Source organism: Oncorhynchus gorbuscha, linkage group LG10, assembly GCF_021184085.1.
Source record: "Oncorhynchus gorbuscha isolate QuinsamMale2020 ecotype Even-year linkage group LG10, OgorEven_v1.0, whole genome shotgun sequence".
NCBI lineage: Eukaryota > Metazoa > Chordata > Actinopteri > Salmoniformes > Salmonidae > Oncorhynchus > Oncorhynchus gorbuscha.
In genome coordinates, this window is record NC_060182.1 from 58,076,312 (window position 1) to 58,099,261 (window position 22,950).

The following is a 22,950-nucleotide window of genomic DNA, read 5'->3' on the forward strand; positions in this document are numbered from 1 at the left end:
AGACAGGCATTTGTAGTTCTGTATGATAGCCACATTAGCATTTCATTGGGGGGGGGGTTAAATAAATACAGGTGATTATATAGATAAGTCACCTTTTCCAAGAGAGATTTACAGTTATAAAAACATTACACCTGGGTAAAGCCTACACAAAACACTACCCCATCTGAAAGTGTTTCTAAAATCCCCTATGGGAAAAAGAAATGGTGGAAAAGACGATTGGAACCATTTCTGTATTATGACTCTTTGTGGTTCATTATAGCAGTTTCAACAATCTTTGATCACCCAACAATATGTGACTGGACATCAGTAAAACCAACCAACAAAAATGATGCACTGTCTTGAGTTGTTTTGTCATAAACCCACTGCTCCGAAACCATTTCTTTCATTACTTACCCGAGGCACTGTCTGATCATCATTATGGACGTAGTAGTAGATGATGCCATGTGAAGGGTATCAGGGAATTAGGGCTCAAACGGTCGAGCTGAATAAATACATCAATTGCAAATTATAAGTCAGTTCTTATGCCTTCAATAAGGGTCAGGGTTATGGCGGTTTAACTCGATGTGTGTGTGTGTGTGTGTCAAAACCACCAGTCAAATGTAATGACATCAAATGGGCTCTTCACATAGTTGCTTTATAATACTGAATGTAAATAACATCCTGCAAACAAGTTTTACAAAGGCAAACAGTTATTTTATTTAACACTTTGTGGAAGACATGTAAATATTACAGATACTAGTGTTGAAACATTTAAATAAACAAAAAATATAATCCCATAGGGATATATAAAAACTGTTTTTCCTTAAAATTCTTCATTTAGCAAAAACAATTAGTACTAGAAGCCTCATAAATACAAACATGTTCTAAAGTCTATGTTCCCTAAAGATTACCTGGTTCTTATATGACTAACATACATTACCCAAACTTAAAATCAATCATAATAAGTAGAAAATACTCCTTCAATTGTTTAATGGTGAAAACAGTTTACCATTTGATATCTGAACAATATTAACATATGTTTGCAGCATGTTACTTTTCTAATCCTGAGTTAAGAGTAAAAAATAAAAACGTCAGGCTGTGAGCAATCCATCAACTATGAAGCCACTTTTTTTGATTAAAACCATGGGTCGCATATCTTGAAGTTGCTTTAGCAAAAGCTCAGCACCATTGGAAAAGGTTTTGTCAATTACTATCTTCACATTGTTCACCGATTGAAGACTGAGAGGATTTCTGAAGTCTACAAGGTTTTGACAGGTTTCAATAAATATATCAGGTGTTTCGCATATATGTTGGCCGTCTTCTGCTGAAAGGTACGCTGCTGTTTTAATGGCAACTCCGTTCTTGAACCTCCACTCATTTTTCTTTTGGGAGTGTGGGTCGATGGTGAAGTTTCCAGGAACTTTAACAAGGTGTCCAGTGCAACACCATCCTCTGTTTCTTCCTCTTGAGAAGCAGTGAAGCCCTGGTCTGAAGTGTCTGTCAACCGGTAAATTTGATCTGCTGGACGATTTCTCAGAGTCAATCTTCTGTCCGGACAAGCTAATGCTCGCCGCTCTGATTTGAAGGGACGCCCCCTCTTTTTGACCTCCGAAGTAGAAGACTGGGATTCAGAACTAGCATCAGTTGACAGTTTAGCCTCTGCTTGAATGATACCATCCAACGCTTCTTGCCTCTGACAGTTGGTCTTTGAAATCTCAGATTCACTCTCATTAGGGTCCGTCTCCTCAGCGGAGGCGTCTGTTGACATACCCTCGGATTTGTTTGCATCTTTGAATCTTGAGCGTGGGTACTTTTTGCAGAAAATGAACTGGCTTCTCTGATCCTCTATAAATCTCTCAGTGAGTCCATGTGTGGTGTAATGTCTGAATATATTCCGTTCAGCCCTCTCAACAGCATCACAGCCTTTTATCATGCATGGATATTGCAAAGAGAAGTTTTTTGTGCACATGGCAGATGCTTCATCCATAGATTTCAAAGAGGGTTTTCCAAAGCTAGTCCAGTGGTCAGGTGATTTGTCATCTTTCTTTTTAGTGTTTTTTTTCTTCACTTTGAATTTGTTTTCAATGTTCTCTTTGCCATTGTTGGGAATGACGCCTGTTCTCTGTTGCGGTGTTCTGGGAATATAAATTAAATTATGCTTTTTCATCTCATGACGAAGGAGGTTTGACTTTGTAGTGTAGACCCGGTCACAGCCATCATACTCACACTTGAAAGTCTGATCCACACTGCCTCTCTCAGAGATGTTTATTTCCTTGTGAAAGTTTTTTATGTGGTCAATGTATTTCTCCACAGAGGTGAAGGAGAGTGTACATTCTGACCGGTCACACTGGAATGTCCCTACCTTGATGCTTGACATCATAACAGTGGCTTTATCTCGAGTGAATTTATGAAGCAAGAGGTAATGCTGCACTAAGGTTGTGATCCCCGGGAATATCCTTGAACAGTCTTTCACTTGACATCTGATTTCATTATTCTGGACTTCAGCAGCTTGTTGACCAGGGATGTCAGTATCAAGGTCTCCTGAAGGCAGGGGAAGGGATGACTGATGCATAGCCCTACAGTGAAGTATCAAATTTTGCTGGATCGTAAAAGCTGCAGCACATCCTTCATGAACACAACGGTACGGCCTATATGGACTGAAAGAATTGTCAGCGTCACACAGTTGAAGCCCCAACCTTTTCTGAACCTTTTCTTTCTTTTGGACATGAACCTCATCTTTAGATATTGTGTTTTTTGAACAACCTGCTTTTTCAGGTAAGGGTTTCACAGCCTGGCTGGATATTGCCTCTGTTGCATGGCTAAAATATTTAGTGTTTGAACTTGCTTCTGGCTCTTTTGGAGTGTCATCTTGACTGAATTTCTGCTTCAACACTGGGGTGTGGTTCATTTGCATGGCTGTCATCGATGGCTCATTCTTGGTGTATCCTGTCTTTGATGGTGATTCTAACTGGTAAAATGACTTGTCAAGGTCCTCCAGAGTATCTTGTGGTGATTGCAAACTCTCAACTGTTAACTGATGGAAGGAATCCTCTTGTACTACATCTCCTGCTGTAATGATCTCAGAGGACTGTGCATGTCCCTCTTGATTTGTGCTTTGCATTGGACAGCCAATGTCAATATCAAGTGGCTCTTGTTTGATTAAAGTCGACACAACTGAAGATCCAGTTCCATTACTATTCTCTACCTCTGTTTTGATAGAAGAGTTGCTTGACTTTTTTTTGCGACTTCCAACCTTTAACTTGTTCATCTCTGCCTGCGTCAGGTGGTGAACCTTTTCATAGTGAATTCTTAGGCCTGTGGTTCTGGTAAATGTTTTAGGGCAAATGTGACAAGGATATGGAGAGAATTTGACTGGGGTTTTCTTGAGGTCCTCAATCATCTCAATTGTGTAATCATGAACTCGAGCAAGGTGTCTGAACAACGCCTCTTTGGTCATGAACCCATATTCACAATTATCCATTTCACACTTGAACGGCTTGGGGCCATTGTCACGATTCTGGTCCTCCTTCATAATCATTTTTGTTGTCATGCTTTGATCACTATCTTTTTGCATGACATTATCGCTTGAGATTGCATTGCTTTGGCGGTCATTGTACTTTGAGGAACAATTTTCCTGCAAACTTTTCTCATGTGCAGCTTCAACCAAATCCAACATTTGGAAGGCATTTTGAATTTCTATAACCTTGTCATCTTGACATGCTGCAATGGAAGTTGTATTTGACCTTTTTTCAGCAAGACTATTATTTGACTTTCGCTCCTTCTGCTGACAAACATTATTTTTTGACTGTATCAATTCTATCCAAACTTCTGTTTTATTTGGGCAGGGTTTGGATTGTCCACCTGTCAAAACTGAAGGAAAGGTGTTTAATGAATGAGAATCCAGTGGTTTTGAAGTTTCCTTTTGTGCTTCAGAGGTATTTGGTGTGGAGATATTACCAACAACTTCCTGTGGGAATTCAACATTTACCAAGTTGTTTGATGATCCATTGGTTTCAGGAACATTTGGGTCATTGAGAAAGTCGAGAAATGATGTAGGCAAATCGTCCGTTAAATCAATTTCATCTAATGGTTTGCACTGGGAGCGTTTTGAAAGATGACCTCCGAGAGATTTCGTGCTTGAGAATTCTCTAAAGCATCTTCGGCAGATAACTTTACCATCCTTTATAATAGCAGGCCATTTCGTTCTCTTGCTGAGTCTGCAGCGTTTTACTGTCTGCGTCTCATGAACAGCATTCTTGTCATCTGCAGGGATAGCTTCAGATTCTGCATGACATGTGTCATCATTAGATACATCAGTTTGGATAGAAGAATGTGGATTAAGAAGCATGTCATCTACAGAGCTGTTCATCTGATTCTCATAATTGGGTGATGTAAAATGGGTTATGTTCTCAATGTTGGTCATCTCCACTGTGTTTCTTGGTGCTACTTGGCCATCATGACTCAATACATTGCTTGGAATGTATGTTGATGGCCTTGATCTTGAATTAAGATTGGAAGATTCATCTGGGACATATGAAGCAAAGAAACCTCCAGCTGACAAATTGTTACCATTACTTTCTTGGGAAAACATACTGGAATAGTTTTTTCTCATTAGGGAAACATCAACACTATCTGCATTAACCCCAGAGTTAATTATCCCATAGTGTTGTCCTCCACTGTGCATGTGTCCTCCATTATCCAGCATAAGCGAGCTTGACACATATTCTGACATCTGATTCATCAAACTTGATTCTGATTTAATGGGATGGATGGCACTGCCATGCATATTTGCTGGTGTATGTTCTCTGCCCCTTTCTAATGGATAGCCAGTTGGATGAGATTCTGATTGCCAAGGAGTTACACTCTTACTGGGGTATTCATTCAGATGGAAGACATCTGCATAGCAATTGTTCAATGTAGAAGTCCACACTTCACCCATCTCTGTTTGCATTAGCCCAGTCTGATTTGGTGGGGCTTCCCAAGGGGGGCAAACAGCAGGTAAACTTGAACATGCCATCGGATATTCAAACTGTTGTAGTCCAGTATTTCTGCATTGTGATACTTGATGAAGTGGTGTTTGGTCCTTTGAAGTCCTGTTCAGGGAAGGAACCTTTCTCGAAGTTAGTTTGGCAACTTTCTTGTACTTCTTAGCCAGTTTCCAGTCTTCAAAAATGTCTGGATGGTTTTTCTTTACATGTCGGGAGAGACTTTTAGGGGTACTGTATTTGCGGTCACATGCTTCAAGTGGACAACTATGTGCGTCTTCATCTCTACCAGTTATTGCAGGAGTGCTTTCATATGGATGTAGCAAAAACAGGGGTTCACTCTTAATTTCTGGTAGAGGAAAGGCCTGTGGTAACACTTTCTGAACAGCTTGAGTTGGTTGGTTATCCAGGTCCTCTTTTGGATACCCTTTCAAGGGATTGGTTCCACAGTGATTTTGATCCTCACAATTGGCAATCATATCTTGGAGTGGGACATCAGGAGATAGTTTTGCATTCTCCAATCCGAGCTTAGTTTTGATGAGTGGAACATAACACTTCTGTAACTCCTTTCTAGGATTGGTAACAGAATTCAACATGCTCTCGACTGAATGTTTTATTTTCACTGTGCCGTTTGGGTTCTCAGGAACTGTTGATGTTGACGAACCTGACTTAACTACTCCTTCCTTCACATAATCATGTGCAGTCTTCTGATCTAGAATGACAGAGGCAGAGCAGGTTTCCTCTTGCCTAGCGGAGCACTGGGTGGAAGGTTCCATTTTAGGTACAGGATGGTTCTCACTTGTGATGGGCACTTCATTTGTATCATGGTTCTGCTGATGCAAATTTAGCTGGGACTGTGAATAGAAAATCTTCCCACAATTAGCTATTTTGCAAGTGAATGTAAGGTAATGTTGTGCCTCATGATCATACAACAGGTAGGCCTCATTGAAAATCCTTCCACAATTAGGGAACATACAACCTGCCTTAAAGTCAGTGTGTTGTCTTTTATGCATGAGAAGTTCCGAATTGCAGTGAAAGCTGGCTGTGCAATTCAGCTGTACGCAATAATATGGCTTAGCACCACAGTGCATTTGCAAATGATCATTGAGATGTCTGGCATTAACAAACTGCCGACGACAATACTGACACACAACCTTCTGTCGTTGTATCTCCAAAAAACGTGTTGCTTCCTCGTCATTTTTGTGGGCTTTTACATGAGTTACAAGACTCCGAAAAAACGTGAATACCTTCTGACAGTATGTAACAGGGCAGACACAATCCTCTGTAAATTCAGCTTCATATCTAGTTTGTACAGGCTTTGGAGGACTGACCTTAGTTTGTACAGGATTTTGAGTATTGACTTTGACAGTTTCAGCACTGTTGTGATTTCCATCCAGAAAATTAGCATCATTTGGACTGACATTAGTCTCTGCCTCAAGATTAACAACAGCTCTATCTTTCAAATGATTCCAATGACTGCTGGTGGATTGCATTGGCTTGGGCAATTTCCTAGTTGCTTTCATTGCAGCAAGTCGCTCTTTGCAAGATTGCTTTACATGTGATGCTACATGTGGCTCAAGGATCTCCTTAGTGTTAAAGCTGTCAGCACAAATTGGACAGGTGTAGACCCCATCTTTAAAATGCTTCTGTGCATGACGGACTATCCTGTGGCCAAGGAACTCTTTATCACATAGAACACAATACTGCATATAGGCTCGCCAATTCCTAAATCTTGCCGAAACAAACCCTTTCTCCCTTAATTTCTTAGCTTCCCTATTTTTCTCTTTTTCATCTACAATTTCATTCAATTCATTTGTTGTGTTCAAAATAAAATCCTCAAGGTCTTTGAACTCTGAACCTTTTTCTGCAGCATCATCCTCAAGTCCCTCATCAGTGTCATTGAGAGTGTCGATAGATGACACAAAGGATGCCTCCTCACCCATCAATGCCAAACAATTGCGCTTCAAGGTTCTCCAGTCCCAGAATTCTGGATCAAAAGGCCACTGTGTCTTCAAGGCCAACAGTAACTCACAGCGTAGTGAGTTGGGTACTGGAAGATTCTCATCCTCACGCTTTTCATCAGATTCATTATAGAGTGATTCAACAGCATAATATGAGTTCACAGTAGGCTGATTGAGGAACTCTGTTAGTTGGCATGCCTGTTTCACCTCTAAATCAGTGGGCAAAAGGCAGGAAATTGTTTTGCAGATGGTGGTCCTGCTGTCTGTGTTGTCACTGGATGCCATTTGTAGAGCTCGAATGCACATTTCAATGCACACAGGCAGTCCCACTCCTCCAACCTGAGAAAAAAATAAAGCCCAAGTCAGTCATGAAAATATAAATCGCTACAGGCTATATCCAGGCAGTAACGTATACAATTTTATACAAAGAATTTCACCTCGGACTGGATAACCTTGATGAGGAAGAGGATATGACAGACGTTCCTTGATAGCAGGACCAACTTTCTGCATTGATCAAGAAATGAATCTCTTGAAGACTCTGACCGCATTAAAAGCTTACTCCAGAAGAGTGTGAGCTCCCTGGAAGAAGAAAAGTATATCATTATTGGTCTGCTACACATGAAGGGCTTTACAAGAGGTAGTTTGTCGTCAACACAACATCCGCTCTAAACTGTGAGAGGGAGTGGAAAATGAAAAGAGGGCAATACTCACCAGGCACAATACACATCTCCCTGGAGAAGCTGCCGCTTGAGGAAAGCAGAGCACAAACAAAGGGCTCCTTTTTCATCCCCATCCGACTCCAGGTTACAAATCATCTCCAATGCATCCTTACAGTCTACCTGGGTGATCTTGCACAGACAAAACATATAATGATGGTAATTCATTGCCATCCACAGTTGATCATTTTACATTAGGGTCATCTTCATTTATCATTATCAAACAGGAGTCGTTTAATTTCTTCAGCAAATCTCCATCCGTAATTAAAAGACCACCATTTGGGTCAGCACCCTTATTTGAATGCACTTGCCTGGTAAACGACTTAATTTAAATGCTATTCACTCACCTCTTGCATGAGTTGTTCTTGTGTTTTTGTCACACACAGGCAAACAAAGTATGTCTGCTTGAAGTTCCCTTTTCCTTCGTACTCTGGATACTCCGAGCACACCTTCGCTAAGACAGCTGCTTTCTCTGTTCGATTCTGTTTGATAAGGTGCTTTATTCGCATATTAAGGAGTGTAGGACCTTCCATCTGTAGGAACTCATTAACTGGGGAGTAGAGAAAGAGAACACTATTACAAATAGCACTTCTGAGCCGTCACCACAACATTTAATCAGTCAACTCACATGTAGAAAGTTTTTGCTATTAGGAAAAAAAACAGGTAGGCTAAAACTAACCTCTGTCAATTTCAGGTATCTCATTAGACAGAATGCTGCACAGAGTGGTGTTGTTCCACACACCAGGCACCTGTGCCATAGCTGATAGCATGTGAAGCTGTGTGTTCCCATTTTCTTGCAAAAGGCTGTGCGCCAACTATAAATGAAAGGAAATAACTTCATAAAACCGACCAAACAACTTTTCTAAACACAAGATTCTCTAATTATGTCAAATAGGGTTTGTGATATGTGCATGCATATTCCAATTCAGTTTCAAAGCGCCACCATGTCACTTTTTCTAGGGAGAAATGGCAGTAGATTTTTTTTTTTATAAAATAAAAGTTCACTCCATACATTTCTGTTTTATGCAAAGTTGATAAAATAAAAAAAAGAGCAGCATTGAGACTAACCTTGATAGAGGACTGAAACTCCCCCCATAAGGCACCAGGGACATGCTCAGGCAGTGAGAGAAGGAGCTCCAGACAGCTCCTGCAAGTAAAACAGGGTCATTCAATGAGTTTGTTTAGGTTCATGCTAATGCTGCTAAAGTTGTGTGCAGATGACTAAAATGAAAGAAGCACTACACACTTCTGCCACAGCTCTTATTATAAAAGGAAAGCCTCATTTAGCTTGTGAAATGAGTGAGGCAGGATTACGCGGAACCCAAACCGGCTGCGCGCGTGCGCAATCGTGCAGAAATGTATTTTGTCCCCCCCACACAAAACACGATCACGACACACAGGTTAAAATATCAAAAACTCTGAACCAATGACATTTAATTTGGGGACAGGTTGAAAAGCATTAAACATGTATGGCAATTTAGCTAGCTTGCACTTGCTAGCTAATTTGTCCTATTTAGCTAGCTTATTTGTCCTGGGATATATACATTGAGTTGTTATTTTACCTGAAATGCACATGGTCCTCCATTCCGACAATTAATCCACACATAAAACGGTCAACCAAATCGTTTCTAGTAATCTCTCCTTTGGCACCTGTCATAAATTTGGTGAATTACCGCCACCAACCTCATTTGTCTTTCAGTCACCCACGTGGGTATAACCAATGAGGAGATGGCACGTGGGTACCTGCTTCTATAAACCAATGAGGAGATGGGAGAGGCAGGACTTGCAGCGCGATCTGCGTCACAAATAGTGACTTCTATTTTAGCCCTTGGTAACGCAGACGCTCGTTGACTTGTCCAAGCAGTGTGGGTGCAACAATTGAATAATATAGATTTCTAAATTAATTTTGCTACGTTCGCATCGCTTCAGAGTATTAGGGCTGTGGCAGTCATTAACATTTTGTCAGCCGGTGATTGTCAAGCAAATAACGGTTGGTCTCACTGTAACACATTTTGCATCTCCTGGCTTCCACGCATAGCCTACAAGCCATTTATGCGGACCTTTGGAACATGTACATTTTTTTTTTAAGTCTAGTAATTCCATGTAATATAGCCTACACCATCACAATAAATCAATTTATTTAGACAGGTCTGAAGAAAATGTATTCTATTTCATTAGAACAGAATAGCATACTCTGAGTTGTCTGTATGTTAGGCCCTGATTTGGCTATGCCATATGGCTGTGGGCTACACTAGTTCATTTAGCAGACAAGATTTGCTTAGAATTCCATGGCATTATATTATAGTATGAAGCAAAGAATTGAACATAGCTGAATAAAATAGAAAGGATATTTTCTCCAACTGATTTGAGTGAGTGCGCACAAGACTATTCTGCGTTGAGCGGTTAATAAAGAAACAGGTACTCCGGTTTGCTTAATTTAGTTATGATACAAATGTTGGGCAAAATGTTTCGATTTTTTAAATACATGCTATAAGGCTGCATGATGCAACTAATGATGATTTGAAAAAAGTTGCATGAAAGGCATGAGCTCAGCTTTGTTTTTTTTTGCACAAGCTGTACACACGTCATCAGTCTCTCATTCACAATTTCACAAGCACTTGAATTTTCCGGCTGCACCCCATTTGTGTGGCCATAATGTCCCTTTAAAAAGAAATCCATGCTTTTTGTGGCCAGTGGCCATTGTGCCCTTGGGCTGAACATAATAATTCAAATTCCCTTCTCCCGGCTGCATGCCCGAAGCACTCAGCACCTCTCACTCACATGGCTCTCCCATCACGTAAATGGGTCTTCTCACAGGCTACAAGTAAAGACAGACATTTGGCTGCAACACTGCTGGGATCGAGCCCAGGTCTGGAGTGACACCTACAGCACTGCAGTGCCTTAAATCACTGCGCCACTCGGGAGGCCCATAAAGGTGCAATTTTCACCATAAAAATATTCCCCAAACTTGACTCACACGCTGTGTATGTATGCCAATTAGGCTCCTACATCCATTGTAAAGCGGATAAATGTGCTTCAATTTAAGTTATTTGGCCACTTTAGTTGTGATACAAACCTTATCAAAACATATAGGCCTATGGGCTAGGCTACAAAAGTTTTAAAAGCATGCGCTGTTTCTTGCCTTGCGCTGGGCATCATTCACAAGTGGTAATACATCATTCACAAGTGGTAGGCTAATATTGTCACCCATCACACTATTATTGATTCAATCTTGTCTTTACATATACAAAATAATACATGGGTGAAAATAGTTTTGAATGGACCATTATCATGCACCCGTCTCGAAACAGGGGCATTGTAAAAAAAATACATGACATTTATGAAATTAAATAGCGAATGAAGGGCGCTTTTCCCATGGTTCATTTTCATACCAGTGAGGTAGGCTATACTCCTGTTTTAAAGAGAAGGAATGTGCTTAATATTAGGAAAGCTGAGAAATAAATATAGCAGGCCTAGCCTGGTAATGGGATCCTCTTTTTAATAGAGGCCATCAACTTCTCACGCAATTGTGTAGCCTATAGAAATGTTGCACAACATGAGCTCAAGAAGTGTTTGATTAGATTTTAGATTACATTTGCATTGATGTCAGAGTTAGAGGGACAAGAGTGCGGAGTACCAGGCAGTTAGCAAGTTTGGTACGCTACTAACGACCATCAGCAGCATCAGTTTGGAAAAGCCTAACTACCATGACTAAACGGTCACCTGGAATCTGACTGCATCATGACTCATGACCGCGGGTGAGGCGGTAATACGGTCACCATAAAAACCCTAGGCAGGATACAGTTGTATTGGTCAGTAGCACTAGCAGAAGTGGAATGCAAACAGTCATTCAACAACATAGGCCTAGCACCATCTGAAATAATGCATAGCTGGTTCCATGAAGCATCTATGCATATGAAATCAGACCATCTCGAGTACTCACATTGCTAGGTTTTCAAGAACGAGTGGCACATTTTCACATTCGGAGGAGAGACAGGACGTGGCCTTCGCATAACTGAGTATGGCCACTGTGTATGCCTCCAGTAAAGGCAGTGGCTCCTCCTCAGTCTTCCATCGGCCTGCATGTTCCACAAGGATCTGTAAACAAATGACAACATCATGGCATGCTCCCAGTCTGGCATAAAATGTGGCAAGCTGATTAGTGCTTGCTATTAAATGCATTTGTATTTTCTCAACTTTCCAACTACTTGACAATTATCATAGAAAATGACTAATGGACTAATTTCATTAAGTATTAGTCCTTCCAAGTAAATTAGGCTACACTCCATTAAAATAGCAAATTGAGAAAACCACAACTACCAAAACAATTGGGAAATAATCAGGGCTGGAACGACACCAGTATCACCATACTCGTTAAGTTGTTTCGTAAGCCACAATACTATTTATGAACACAGCCCTCATCCAGGGTCACATTTAATTTATTTTCCAAGCTATAGCTCACAATATTTTACGTATAGCAGGTTTTTAAAGGACCAAAGAGTATGGCCTGCTTGGTGTTTACATTTTTGCCATGGAAAACATACTGTGATACTGGCATCATCCCAGCCCTATAAATAATAGTCTATACTCTAGCCCAGGGATGGGAAACTCTTGTCCTCAGGGCCCTGATCTGTATCACACTTCCCCCCCAGCCCCACAGCTAACACACCTGATTAAACAAATTACATTCTAAACTGAAATAGATAAACATCAGTGCATGATGACCTAGTGCAAATGTGCCCGCTCTAGTCTTGGTACATACGCTCTAGCCAACAGCTCACAGATATATATATATATACAGATATATAGAGATATATATACTTATTTTCCACCATAATTTGCAAATAAATTCATTAAAAATCCTACAATGTGATTTTCTGGATTTTTGTTTCTCATTTTGTCTGTCATAGTTGTACCTATGATGAAAATTACAGGCCTCATCTTTTTAAGTGGGAGAACTTGCACAATTGATGGCTGACTAAATACTTTTTTTGCCCCACTGTACCACCCCTACCTTGTCACAACAACTGATTGGTTCAAACGGATTAACAAGGAAAGAAATTCCACAAATTAACCTTCATCAATTAACACCTGTTAATTGAAATGCATTCCAGGGGACTACCTCATGAAGCTGGTTGAGAGAATGCCAAGAGTGTGCAAAGCTGTCATCAAGGCAAAGGGTGGCTTCTTTGAAGAACCTTTGTTTTACACGTTTTGGTTTCTACATGATTCCATGTGTGTTTCATAATTTGTATGTCTTCACTATTATTCTAAAATGTAGAAATAGTACAAATAAAGAAAAACCCTGGAATGAATCAGTGTCCAAACTTTTGACTGGTACTGTAAGAATTCAGACAATTTGCTATGAGACTCAATATTGATACTCAGGTGAATCTTGTTTCCATTATTCATATTTGAGATGTTTCAACAACTTTATTGAACTTGATTATTAAATTGATTGGACATGATTTGGAAAGGTAAACCCGACTCTATAAAGAAAATAATGTCCCACAGTTGACAGTGCATGGTTAGAGCAAAAACCAAGCCATGAGGTCGAAGAAATTGTACGTGGAGCTCCGAGACAGGATTGTCACTGACAGCTCTCCAGAGTTCCTCTGTTGAGATGGGAGAACCATCCAAAAGGGCAACCAGCACCAATCAGGTATTTATGGTAGAGTGCCAAGACAGAAGGCACTCAGAAAAATGCACAGTTTGCCAAAGGGCACCTAAAGGACTCTCAGACCATGAGAAACAAGATTCTCTGGTTTGATGAAACCTTTGGCCTGAATGCCAAGCATCACATCTGGAGGAAATCTGGCACCATCCCTATGGTGAAGCATGGTTTTCAGCGGCAGGGACTGGGAGACTACTTACTCAGGCTCGAGGGAAAGATGAAGAGGAAAATACAGTGAGATCCTTGATGAAGTCCTGAGTGCTCTGGAGCAGGTACTCAGACTGGGGCAAAGGTTCACCTTCCAACAGGACAATGACCAAAAGCACACAGCCAGGACAACACAGGCGTTGCTTCGGGACAAGTCTCTGAATGTCCTTGGGTTCATGTCCGGGTTCTGGCTGGGCCACTCGATCAAACATCTCTGGAGAGACCTGAAAGTAGCTGCGCAGCAATGCTCCTCATCCAACCTGAAGGAGCTTGAGAGGATCTGCAGAGAAGAATGGAGGAGAAACTCCCCAAATACTGGTGTGCCAAGCTTGTAGCATCATACCCAAGAAGACTTGAGGCTGTAATTGCTGCCAAAGGTGCTTCAACAAAGTACTGAGTAAAAGGCCTGAATACTTATGTAAATGTGATATTTCAGGGGGGAAGGGTTATATAAAATTTGCAAAGATTCATAAAAACCTGTGTTTTGTCATTATGGGGTATTGTGTGTCGATTGATTAGGAAAATTATTTAATCAATTTTCGATAAAGGATGTAACTTAACAAGTGGAAAAAGAGGTCTGAATACTTTCCAAATGCACCGTATAAATCTCCTGTAGGCATATTTGTCATTCACTAATGTAAAGAATAGGGATGCACAATATATCTGTGAAAATATAGGAAAATCGTCCGATATTAGCCAAAAAAGCCAACACCTGTATCGGCCCGATATAGAGTTTAACGCCGATGTGCAAAACCGATGTCAAAGCTGACGTGCGTACCTATATAACGTACAGGACGCAATGACCGCATGTAAAAATTATGCGCTACATGTGCAAAACAGCATTCTTAACCTAGCCCACAATGTCTGCTGTGTGAATCGAGCAGGTAACAAGTTGGCCAGCAATTGAAAGAGTAAGAACATTTCAGAGAGACAGCAAAGGTGAAATTCATTAACGGCAAGATGTTCTGTCGTGGGTGATGTTGGCTTTCTGGTTGAGCACCGGTATACACTACCAAGTGCGCTATTTTTCAGATGTTGCCCTACCGGAGTTACACAGTAATAGCACTGCTATAAACTTCACGACATACCATGGAATGCCATTTGAGTCTTCGCGTGTCAAAAATGCACACATGACTGTAAGTCGCTTTGGATAAAAGCGTCTGCTAAATGGCATATATTATTATTATTATTAAATAACACTATTTAACAAGTCAAATAACAGTTCTATTATAGAATGTTGTGTGTTAGGAATTTGCACGTGCAAGCCAAGCGCCACTACTACTATAAGTAGCACTGTCAAAGCTGTACAAAAAAAGTCTGCAAACGAGCAAACACCGGCAACGAACGATGTCTTTAAAATACTGCGTTGGTAATGAAGCATTATTTGTTTGACCGCAATTTCTGGGGTAGCTAGCTTTAGCTTGGTACCTAGCTAGCACCAATACAACCAACCTGAAAACAATGACCAGTAGAAACTGCAGTCATTTTCATTATTCTTAGCAATGACTTAGGAATTCTTTTGAGTAAGTTTTTAGCTAGGTAGCCACTTGTTCGCCTATTGAAATTGAGCTTCAGTTCTTGAAAATGAACAGCTAGTCAGTTACTTAAACTCATTGCTCTAAACTAACGTTAGAAACAGCCAGCTAGCTTCATCTGGCTAGTGAGTCGAGGCCGGTCTGGATTATGTGTTGTGAAGCTAGCCACAATAACGATTAGGCTCAATAGTGGAATTGGGCTTCAAAATAAAAGTATCTATTTGAAAGTGATGCAGAAGGTTACAATTGGTGGAATCATGCCATATTTAGACGAGATAATGTTAAACAAGTTTGGCATGTGAAGCAATCTAATTATCAGTCTACTCGGTGACACTCACAGAACACAACTGTTAAGAGTTTACACAAATATTAGCGTTGTAGCTTTTATCGCAGGACTGTGACTGTGAAATCACCTCCCCAGTCAGCCTATTGTGTGTATTGACATTCATATTGCACTGTACAGCTTTACCTAAGAATTGGGGATCAATGAAATGCAGTATCAGTCTACTCAATACCCAATATATTTTCCCCCAACATCCTCAGAGTTATCAGACTCCAAAACATCCACGCAGTATTGTTTCGGACAACGCTGGGCCAATTGTGCGCCGCACTGTGGGACTCCCAATCACGGCCGGATGTGACACAGCCTGGATTCGAACCAGGGACTGTAGTGACACCTCTTGCACTGAGATAGTGCCTTAGACCGCTGTGTACACATGTGTGTGTTAAGCATTCTAGTACAGTTAAATAGTTAAAGGCTGCTAAAATGTTAAATATCAGTTATCAGGATCGTTTTTTGGCAAGGAAAATATGGGATATCGTTATCGGCCAAAAATGTCATATCGGTGCATCACTAGTAAAGAACACTTTTTTGGACTGAGAACATTCACCTCCTCATATATGAGGTCTAATAAAAAAAAATGAAAGATGAACCAACATACAGTGCCTTCAGAAAGTTTTGTTTTACAGCCTGAATGCAAAATGTACGAAATATATTTATCTCACCCATCTACACACAATATACCCCATAATGTGGTCCTCTGTAGCTCAGTTGGTAGAGCATGGCGCTTGTAACGCCAGGGTAGTGGGTTCGATTCCCGGGACCACCCATACGTAGAATGTATGCACACATGACTAAGTCGCTTTGGATAAAAGCGTCTGCTAAATGGCATATAATATTTTATATTATAATGACAAAGTGAAAACATGTTTTTCGAAATGTTTGCAAATTTATTGCCAATGAAATACAGCAATCTTTACATTTACATAAGTATTCACCCCATGAGTAGGGCTGGGCGGTAAACTGTTTTTTTTTTTACAATATACCGGTATTGATGCACGGACCGGCCGGTTTGAGTTTTTACTTTACCTTCTACAACAGTATTTGAATGTTTGGTTTGTTAAATGGGATATGCCGTGTGTCCATTTTTATAGTTTACTTCGCTACTTGAGTCATCTCTCTTCACTCTTGCTCTCCATGCTGGTTTCCACACAGATCTAACCCCGCCCCCTGTCACTCAAGGAGCGCATTTGTTGTTCCTCAAACTTGCGTTCAGTCTGCATGGTCAACGCAGCACATGCAACAATGTTGATGACAATGATGCCGTTTTCATTTTGCTTCTTAATATAAATCCACTAGCGTTCTACAACTACACTTAATTTATGTTTCTTACATCTGCAAACAGCTATTTTGTCTTTTCTTAGCAAGTTAGGCCTAAATCTTCTTTGCTGCTAATGCTAAGTTAGCTGGGTAGCTAGTTAATAAATGTACTGAGTAAGAGAACCTAATTAGCTATACAGCCTGATTATACCAGTGATGTTATAGACCTAAATCTGCATGTTTGTGCAACAGTATCTTTTAAATCAAAAAGGAATACGAGAAGCATGAATAAGTAAGCTACATGAAGTAGCTAATTGAAAAAATTCAATGTAGCCAAAGATTATAGGGTCCCCTTGGAAACACTTATCAACACTTTGGTTCCTACCCTTTCACAATAACTCCTCTCTGGCAGCGTCATGTCAAACACTATTCAAAGTGCCCACTATTATATTCTAGCTATGAAAGGAGAACAATCATTATATTTCCATCATTCCAACAGCTCACCCAAGTGTTTCTCTAATTCACAAGTCAAATCACAATTGCAACATTTGGTTAAAAATAAGGCCTAGGTTGTTGGCCCATATCGTGCAACCCTATGTGGCAGTGTGAAAATGATCTCAAATTAGTGCAGGAAATGCAGAAATGTATTTGGTTTAAGTTGAATTTAACTGTATAAAACAAATCAGAGTTGAGAAAGACAAATTCTAAAGGATTTCAATGGATGTTGCCACCCACTACCCATGAAGCAAATGTATAACTTTTATTATTAAAAATATTTTGCCCATATAAACCCAGCCCTACCCCGAGTCAATACTTTGTAGAAGCTCTTTAGACATTGATTGCAGCTGAGAGTCTTTCTGGGTAAGTCTCTAAGAGTTTCCACACCTTGATTGTGCAACATTTGCCCATTATTCTTTTCAAAATTCTGCAAGCTCTGTCAAATTTGTTGTTGATCATTCCTAGGCAACCAGGTCTTGCCATAGATTGAAGTCGAAACTAACTTGGCCACTCAGGAACATTCACTGTATTCTTGGGAAGAACTCATGTAGATCTGGTCTTGTGTTGTCCTGCTGAAAGGTGAATTCATCTCCCAGTGTCGAGTGGAAAGCAGACTGAAAGAGGTTTTCGTCTAGGATTTTGCCTGTGCTTAGCTCCATTCTGTTTCTTTTTTATCCTGAAAAACTCAGTCTAACAATTACAAACATAGTCATAACATTATGCAGCCACCTCTCCGCTTGAAAATATGGAGAACGGTACTCAGTAATGTGTTCTATTGGATGTGTTTTTGCAGTATTACATGAATGGTTTCCTTCCTCTTCAGCAACAGAGTTACGAAGGACGCCTGTATCTTTGTAGTGACTGGGTGTATGGATCTGTGGTGTAAAGTACTTAAGTAGTAATTTAAAGTATTTTTACTGATGTAGTTTAGGGTATTTGACAACTTTTACTTAACTACATTCCTAAAAAAAGAATGTACTTTTCACTCCACCACCCAAAAGTACTCATTACATTTTGAGTGCTTAGCAGGACAGAAAGAAAATGTCTCATTCACACACTTATCAAGAGAACATCCCAGTCATCTCTACTGTCTCTGATCTGATGGGCTACCTAAACACATGCTTAGTTTGTAAATTATGTCTGAGTGTGCCCCTGGTTATGCGTAAATTAAACAAAACAAGAAAATGGTGCCGTCTGGTTTGCTTTTAAGTATCAAAAGTCAAAAATAATTTAAGTGTATTTTAGAGTCAATGTCTATTAAGGTATCTTTACTCTTACTCAAGTATGGCAATTGAGTATTTTTTCCACCACTGGTATTGATAAACCATCCAAAGTGTAATGAATAACATGCTCAAAGGGATATTCAATGTCTCTTGTTTTTTAACCCATCTACCAATAGATGCCCTTCTTTACGAGGCATTGGAAAACCTCCCTGGTATTTGTGGTTGAATCTGTTCGACCGAGGGACCTTACAGATAATTGTATGTGTGGGGTACAGAGATGAGGTAGTCATTCAAAAATCATGTTAAATACTATTAATGCAGAACGAGTCCATGCAACTTATATGACTTGTTAATCATATTCTTACTCCTGAACTTAAGCTTGCCATAACAAAGGGGGTTGAATACTTATTGACAAGACATTTAAGCTTTTCATTAATTTGTTTAAAAAATATATATAAAAACATAATTCCACTTAAACATTGTCAGGTATTGTGGTCCAGTGACCAAAACATCTAATCCATTTTAAAATCAGGCTGTAACATAATAAAATGTGCAACGTCAAGGGGTTTGAATACTTTGAAGGCACTGTAGCTACACAAGCATTATACAGGAGGCTGCTTAGACTTCTATAAGCCCGGCTCCTGATTGGAGCCTATAGTGTGGGCCAAATGGAATTCATGCAGTAGCCTATAATAGGCTAAACCACACGGAGTAGTTCATAGCCTACCCATGCAGGACAACATTCAAAGTTGAGAGTGAGACTAACTTGAATGCTACAAGCACTGACATTCTTCTCCCTGCCTGTCATCCCTTCCCCCAGTCGAAGCCTAATCTCTGCTCAATGAGTAAGGGTCTTCTAAGAAGGACAGTCCTAAATAGACTACAACTCAGGCTATTGCTAAACGTAGCCTAACATATCATGATATTTCCTTGCATTTCCAACATATGAAAATAAATAAAAGTGTAATTCTCAGCACATGATAATAAACACAAATCTTTAGGTGACCAGGTATTTAGAGGTTGCAGAGAAAACCCTGTGTTTTAGTAAGTTAGCCTTGTAACCATCTAGCCAATCTTGTGTGTGTTCTTATTACAGTCAGTGTCAGATAAAACACTATTGTCGTTTTATATCCAAATGGAGCCCGATATGAGATTTAAGTTAATTCATAATCCCTAATGTGACCAATTAATTAATAACTTCGCACAGATGGGGCTTCGAACAAGGCCCACCAGGTTTGCCACATTACACAAAAAAACAAAGACTATATATCAAGCACAAAACCGAATAAACCTACCCAAACAGGCTGATGAGTTCATATTGTTTTTCTAACAATTAAAACGATGCATACGTATTTAACCTATGCTGTGCATGAAAATGAATACCATTCGGTTGACCAGGCCCTATAGAATACTTTTGCAGGCACACTCAATATTGATCCACTAACACAATGGACGAAAGGGAAAACGTTCTGTTGCCATAATTTAAAGTAAAATATGCACGTTTACGTGGATGAATGAGGTTTCGTCTCGTGCAAAACCTAACACCAACAGCTAGAGCATGTGAATACAAGTCTGCACAAAACGCTAACTAGCGCTTCCCAGCATTAAGAAGCCTTAACTAGCTAGCTAGCCAGCCAGCATTCAACTAGCAACTCGCTAACTAGCTTGGGAAAATTAGTGATGCTCGGGTATAATTCGAAAGTAAGGGAATTAACTAAATATCGGAAAACACGTATGATGTACATAGTGAACTAACTACTCTCGTTGGAAGTTAAAACGGGGAGTAATTGTGTTTTTTTATGTTCTGATGTGGCTAGAGCGAGCTAGCTACATTGTTGTACCTAACGTACACGCGCATCATCAGGCTGGAAGCTGGATGGAAGACTGCAAACCACTAGGATGGGTAGTTGGAAGGAAAAAAAATGCTGACCTGGCAGAATTCCTGGCAGAAACGCAAAGAGGCCTCAGACAGTGATTCCGAGCTTTCTTTTAGCGTTGTGGTCAATTCCTGGAACCGTTCTCGGAGCCCTTCGATAGCTTTCCTTGTGTCATATTCCTTCTCTGTCTCTCCCCCCGCCATCTTCACAACAATCACGACCGCGTACGCACAGATGTTACGCTGCCAGACTTGCACACGCACGGACAGGGGGAGGGGAGAGACGACGATAAAAGCGCTACATCGGTGTCACCGGCATAAGCGTGCATGACCTTATATAAAAATAAGATAAACAAAAAATACATAATACATTACTTATTAATTGAAAGATTCATATAAGATGTTGACAATTATGTTAATATGCCTACTAGATATAACCTAGACTATAAATTGCGTATTGCCCATCAGCCAAGACCCGTGGTGGTAAATCGAATAATGTTCCCCACATGCAATCTAATACTACAAAGTTCTGAAGTATTTTAGTAAATATCATGCTTAACCTACAGCTTGTTAGGCTACTTGAGGACATATAAACTCATAGTATGGCCATACTAGGCCTACCCGAGGCTGTGTCATTATACACATTTTATGTTGATCCATATGCTATTGAGTGTGGTGTAGTTTGGGAGAGGAACAATATTTTTATTTCTCGTAAAACCATAAACCATTGGTTTTACTCAAGGCATTAGTTTCTCAAAAAAGAAGCAGAGGAGAGATCATGTGTCAAAATCATATGCATGTTAAGGACATTTAAATAATTATTCAATTCATACAGTAAAGTCTTTTGTTGATCAACACAGTACAGGAATACAACTTTATCTAATTGTGACCATTAGAGCACTATAAATATTCTCAGCAGACTATCCCCTTATGTGGATCACAATGATTTCCTAATATGTGATTTCCCTTGATGGTCCAATGCAGCTGTTTTTATCTCAATATCGCATAATTTCAGGGTAACAATTAAGTATCTTAATGTGATTGTTTTCAATTAAAATGGTCAAAAATAAACAAAATAGCTTCTTAGCAAAGAGCAATTTCTCAAGCAAGAATTTGCTAGGACTGCCTGGGAGGGGTCTGAGTGGAAGGGGAACATTTTAAACTAGCTGTTATTGGCAGAGAAGTTTGGAACTCTCTTATTTGTCGATTAACTAATTTACCGCCTGGTGACATTACCAGGCAGGCCCAAATCCATCCCACCAAAACAGGCTGACATTTCAGGTGGTCTTTTCAAACACCTTACACTAAAAGGGCATTATCATCATTTTCAGTTTCACAGTATTATTCCAACCTCGTAGTGTGAAAACATATAAAACACAGGAAAATCACATTTTTGACTGCACTGGGCTTTTAAAACACAAGGTACTTCAGGAATGAGTTGTGCAAAATATATAGTATCTGGTGCCAAGCTTTGACTTCTGCAAACAAGGAGATTTCCAGTCCTCACATGGAGTTTATGACTTATGGTGATAACAAGTGCTGCAGTGACACTCTGTATGATTCGTCAGCTTGATGTTGTCGACCACCACCTGAGAAGAGAGGGAGAATCAAGAGACAGAGAGATGGTTTAAAAAAACACATTTGGTAAATTTGAGTTGTTCTTAAATATTACGTTTAGATGTTATGTGATACTAGGAATGTCGTCATGTCAGATGGTCAAACTTTATTTAGCTGAAGATATCAATCCCAACTCCTATACCGAAATAGCTAATCATTCTTACCCTTTTCCCTTCTTTTGCAACGCAGCATGTGGCTTCAGAGGTGATGTTCTTTGGGACCAACATGGTTTTCTTGGACCGTAGTGGGGTTGGATAAGCTCTGGAGAAGCAACAGCCTGTACACTGGTAGACAGGGGCGCCCGGTTTTGAGAAGACTTTGTTCTCCCTCAGTTTGCATTTCTCACAGACCACTGTAAAGATAATAAAGACATCAATTAATAGAAAATCTATTGAACAGTCTGATCTGTAAACTTGATGCACCATGCAACACCAGTGTGTTGTCTCTCTTCCTTGTAAGCACACACTTTTTGGGAGTAAGGAGGTCATGTACCAATTTATATTCTCTCTAATGACAACCTACTCCAAGAACAACTCACCGGTCATTTTGTTTCCAGAACATGTAGACCATTAATAAAAACAGTATTTTCAAAGTAATGTAACGTAAAACGTACTGTTTGTCATGTCGCTGTTTGGATAAGAGTCTGCGATATACAGAAGTATGGACAGGATGAGGGACACTCCAGTTAATTTAAACAAGCACATCATAGTGGCGGGTGGCAATAACCTGACAAGAAAAATGAAGAAAACCATAGTTGAAAACTCATAAACACAAAAACAGCAGTGAAACAATACAATGGAAACCCAATATATTGAGTGGAAAAAGCATTACCTGTTGTATGTGTCTCTTGGTGGAAGCCTGTTCAGTGTTCAGTGAAGAGCCTACTGCTCCCACCATGAACTTTTATACTGCTGTCCCTCTGCCCATGTGCTCAACGGGGATTACGTGAACCCCTCCAACCTTATCAGTGATCTCTGCGAGGCATTGACCACTTAGCTACCTGCCTCATAATCCTTGAAATGAAAAAAGGTACAGCACACACGGTCACAAGTCAAAACACACTTCCATCCTTCCATCCT

General features: G+C 40.0%; 2 protein-coding genes across 2 annotated transcripts; both read right to left on the reverse strand.

The window, feature by feature from the left end:
* Positions 1 to 671: 671 nt before the first annotated feature.
* LOC124046285 (zinc finger protein 292-like) lies at positions 672 to 20,581 on the reverse strand. The gene is made up of 8 exons (XM_046366471.1): positions 20,309 to 20,581; positions 11,585 to 11,739; positions 8,710 to 8,788; positions 8,321 to 8,456; positions 7,989 to 8,191; positions 7,637 to 7,773; positions 7,363 to 7,504; positions 672 to 7,264 (listed from the first exon to the last, which is right to left on the reverse strand). The coding sequence occupies exons 1-8, from the start codon at positions 20,456 to 20,458 to the stop codon at positions 1,238 to 1,240; spliced, it is 7,029 nt and encodes a 2,342-aa protein (XP_046222427.1). The 5' UTR covers positions 20,459 to 20,581; the 3' UTR covers positions 672 to 1,237.
* A 451-nt stretch (positions 20,582 to 21,032) lies between these two features.
* On the reverse strand, positions 21,033 to 22,842 carry LOC124046287 (glycoprotein hormones alpha chain 1-like). Its single transcript, XM_046366473.1, has 4 exons — positions 22,703 to 22,842; positions 22,485 to 22,597; positions 22,036 to 22,223; positions 21,033 to 21,843 (listed from the first exon to the last, which is right to left on the reverse strand). Exons 2-4 carry the CDS (start codon positions 22,576 to 22,578, stop codon positions 21,769 to 21,771), a joined length of 357 nt encoding a protein of 118 aa, XP_046222429.1. The 5' UTR covers positions 22,579 to 22,597; positions 22,703 to 22,842; the 3' UTR covers positions 21,033 to 21,768.
* Between the last annotated feature and the right edge of the window lie 108 nt (positions 22,843 to 22,950).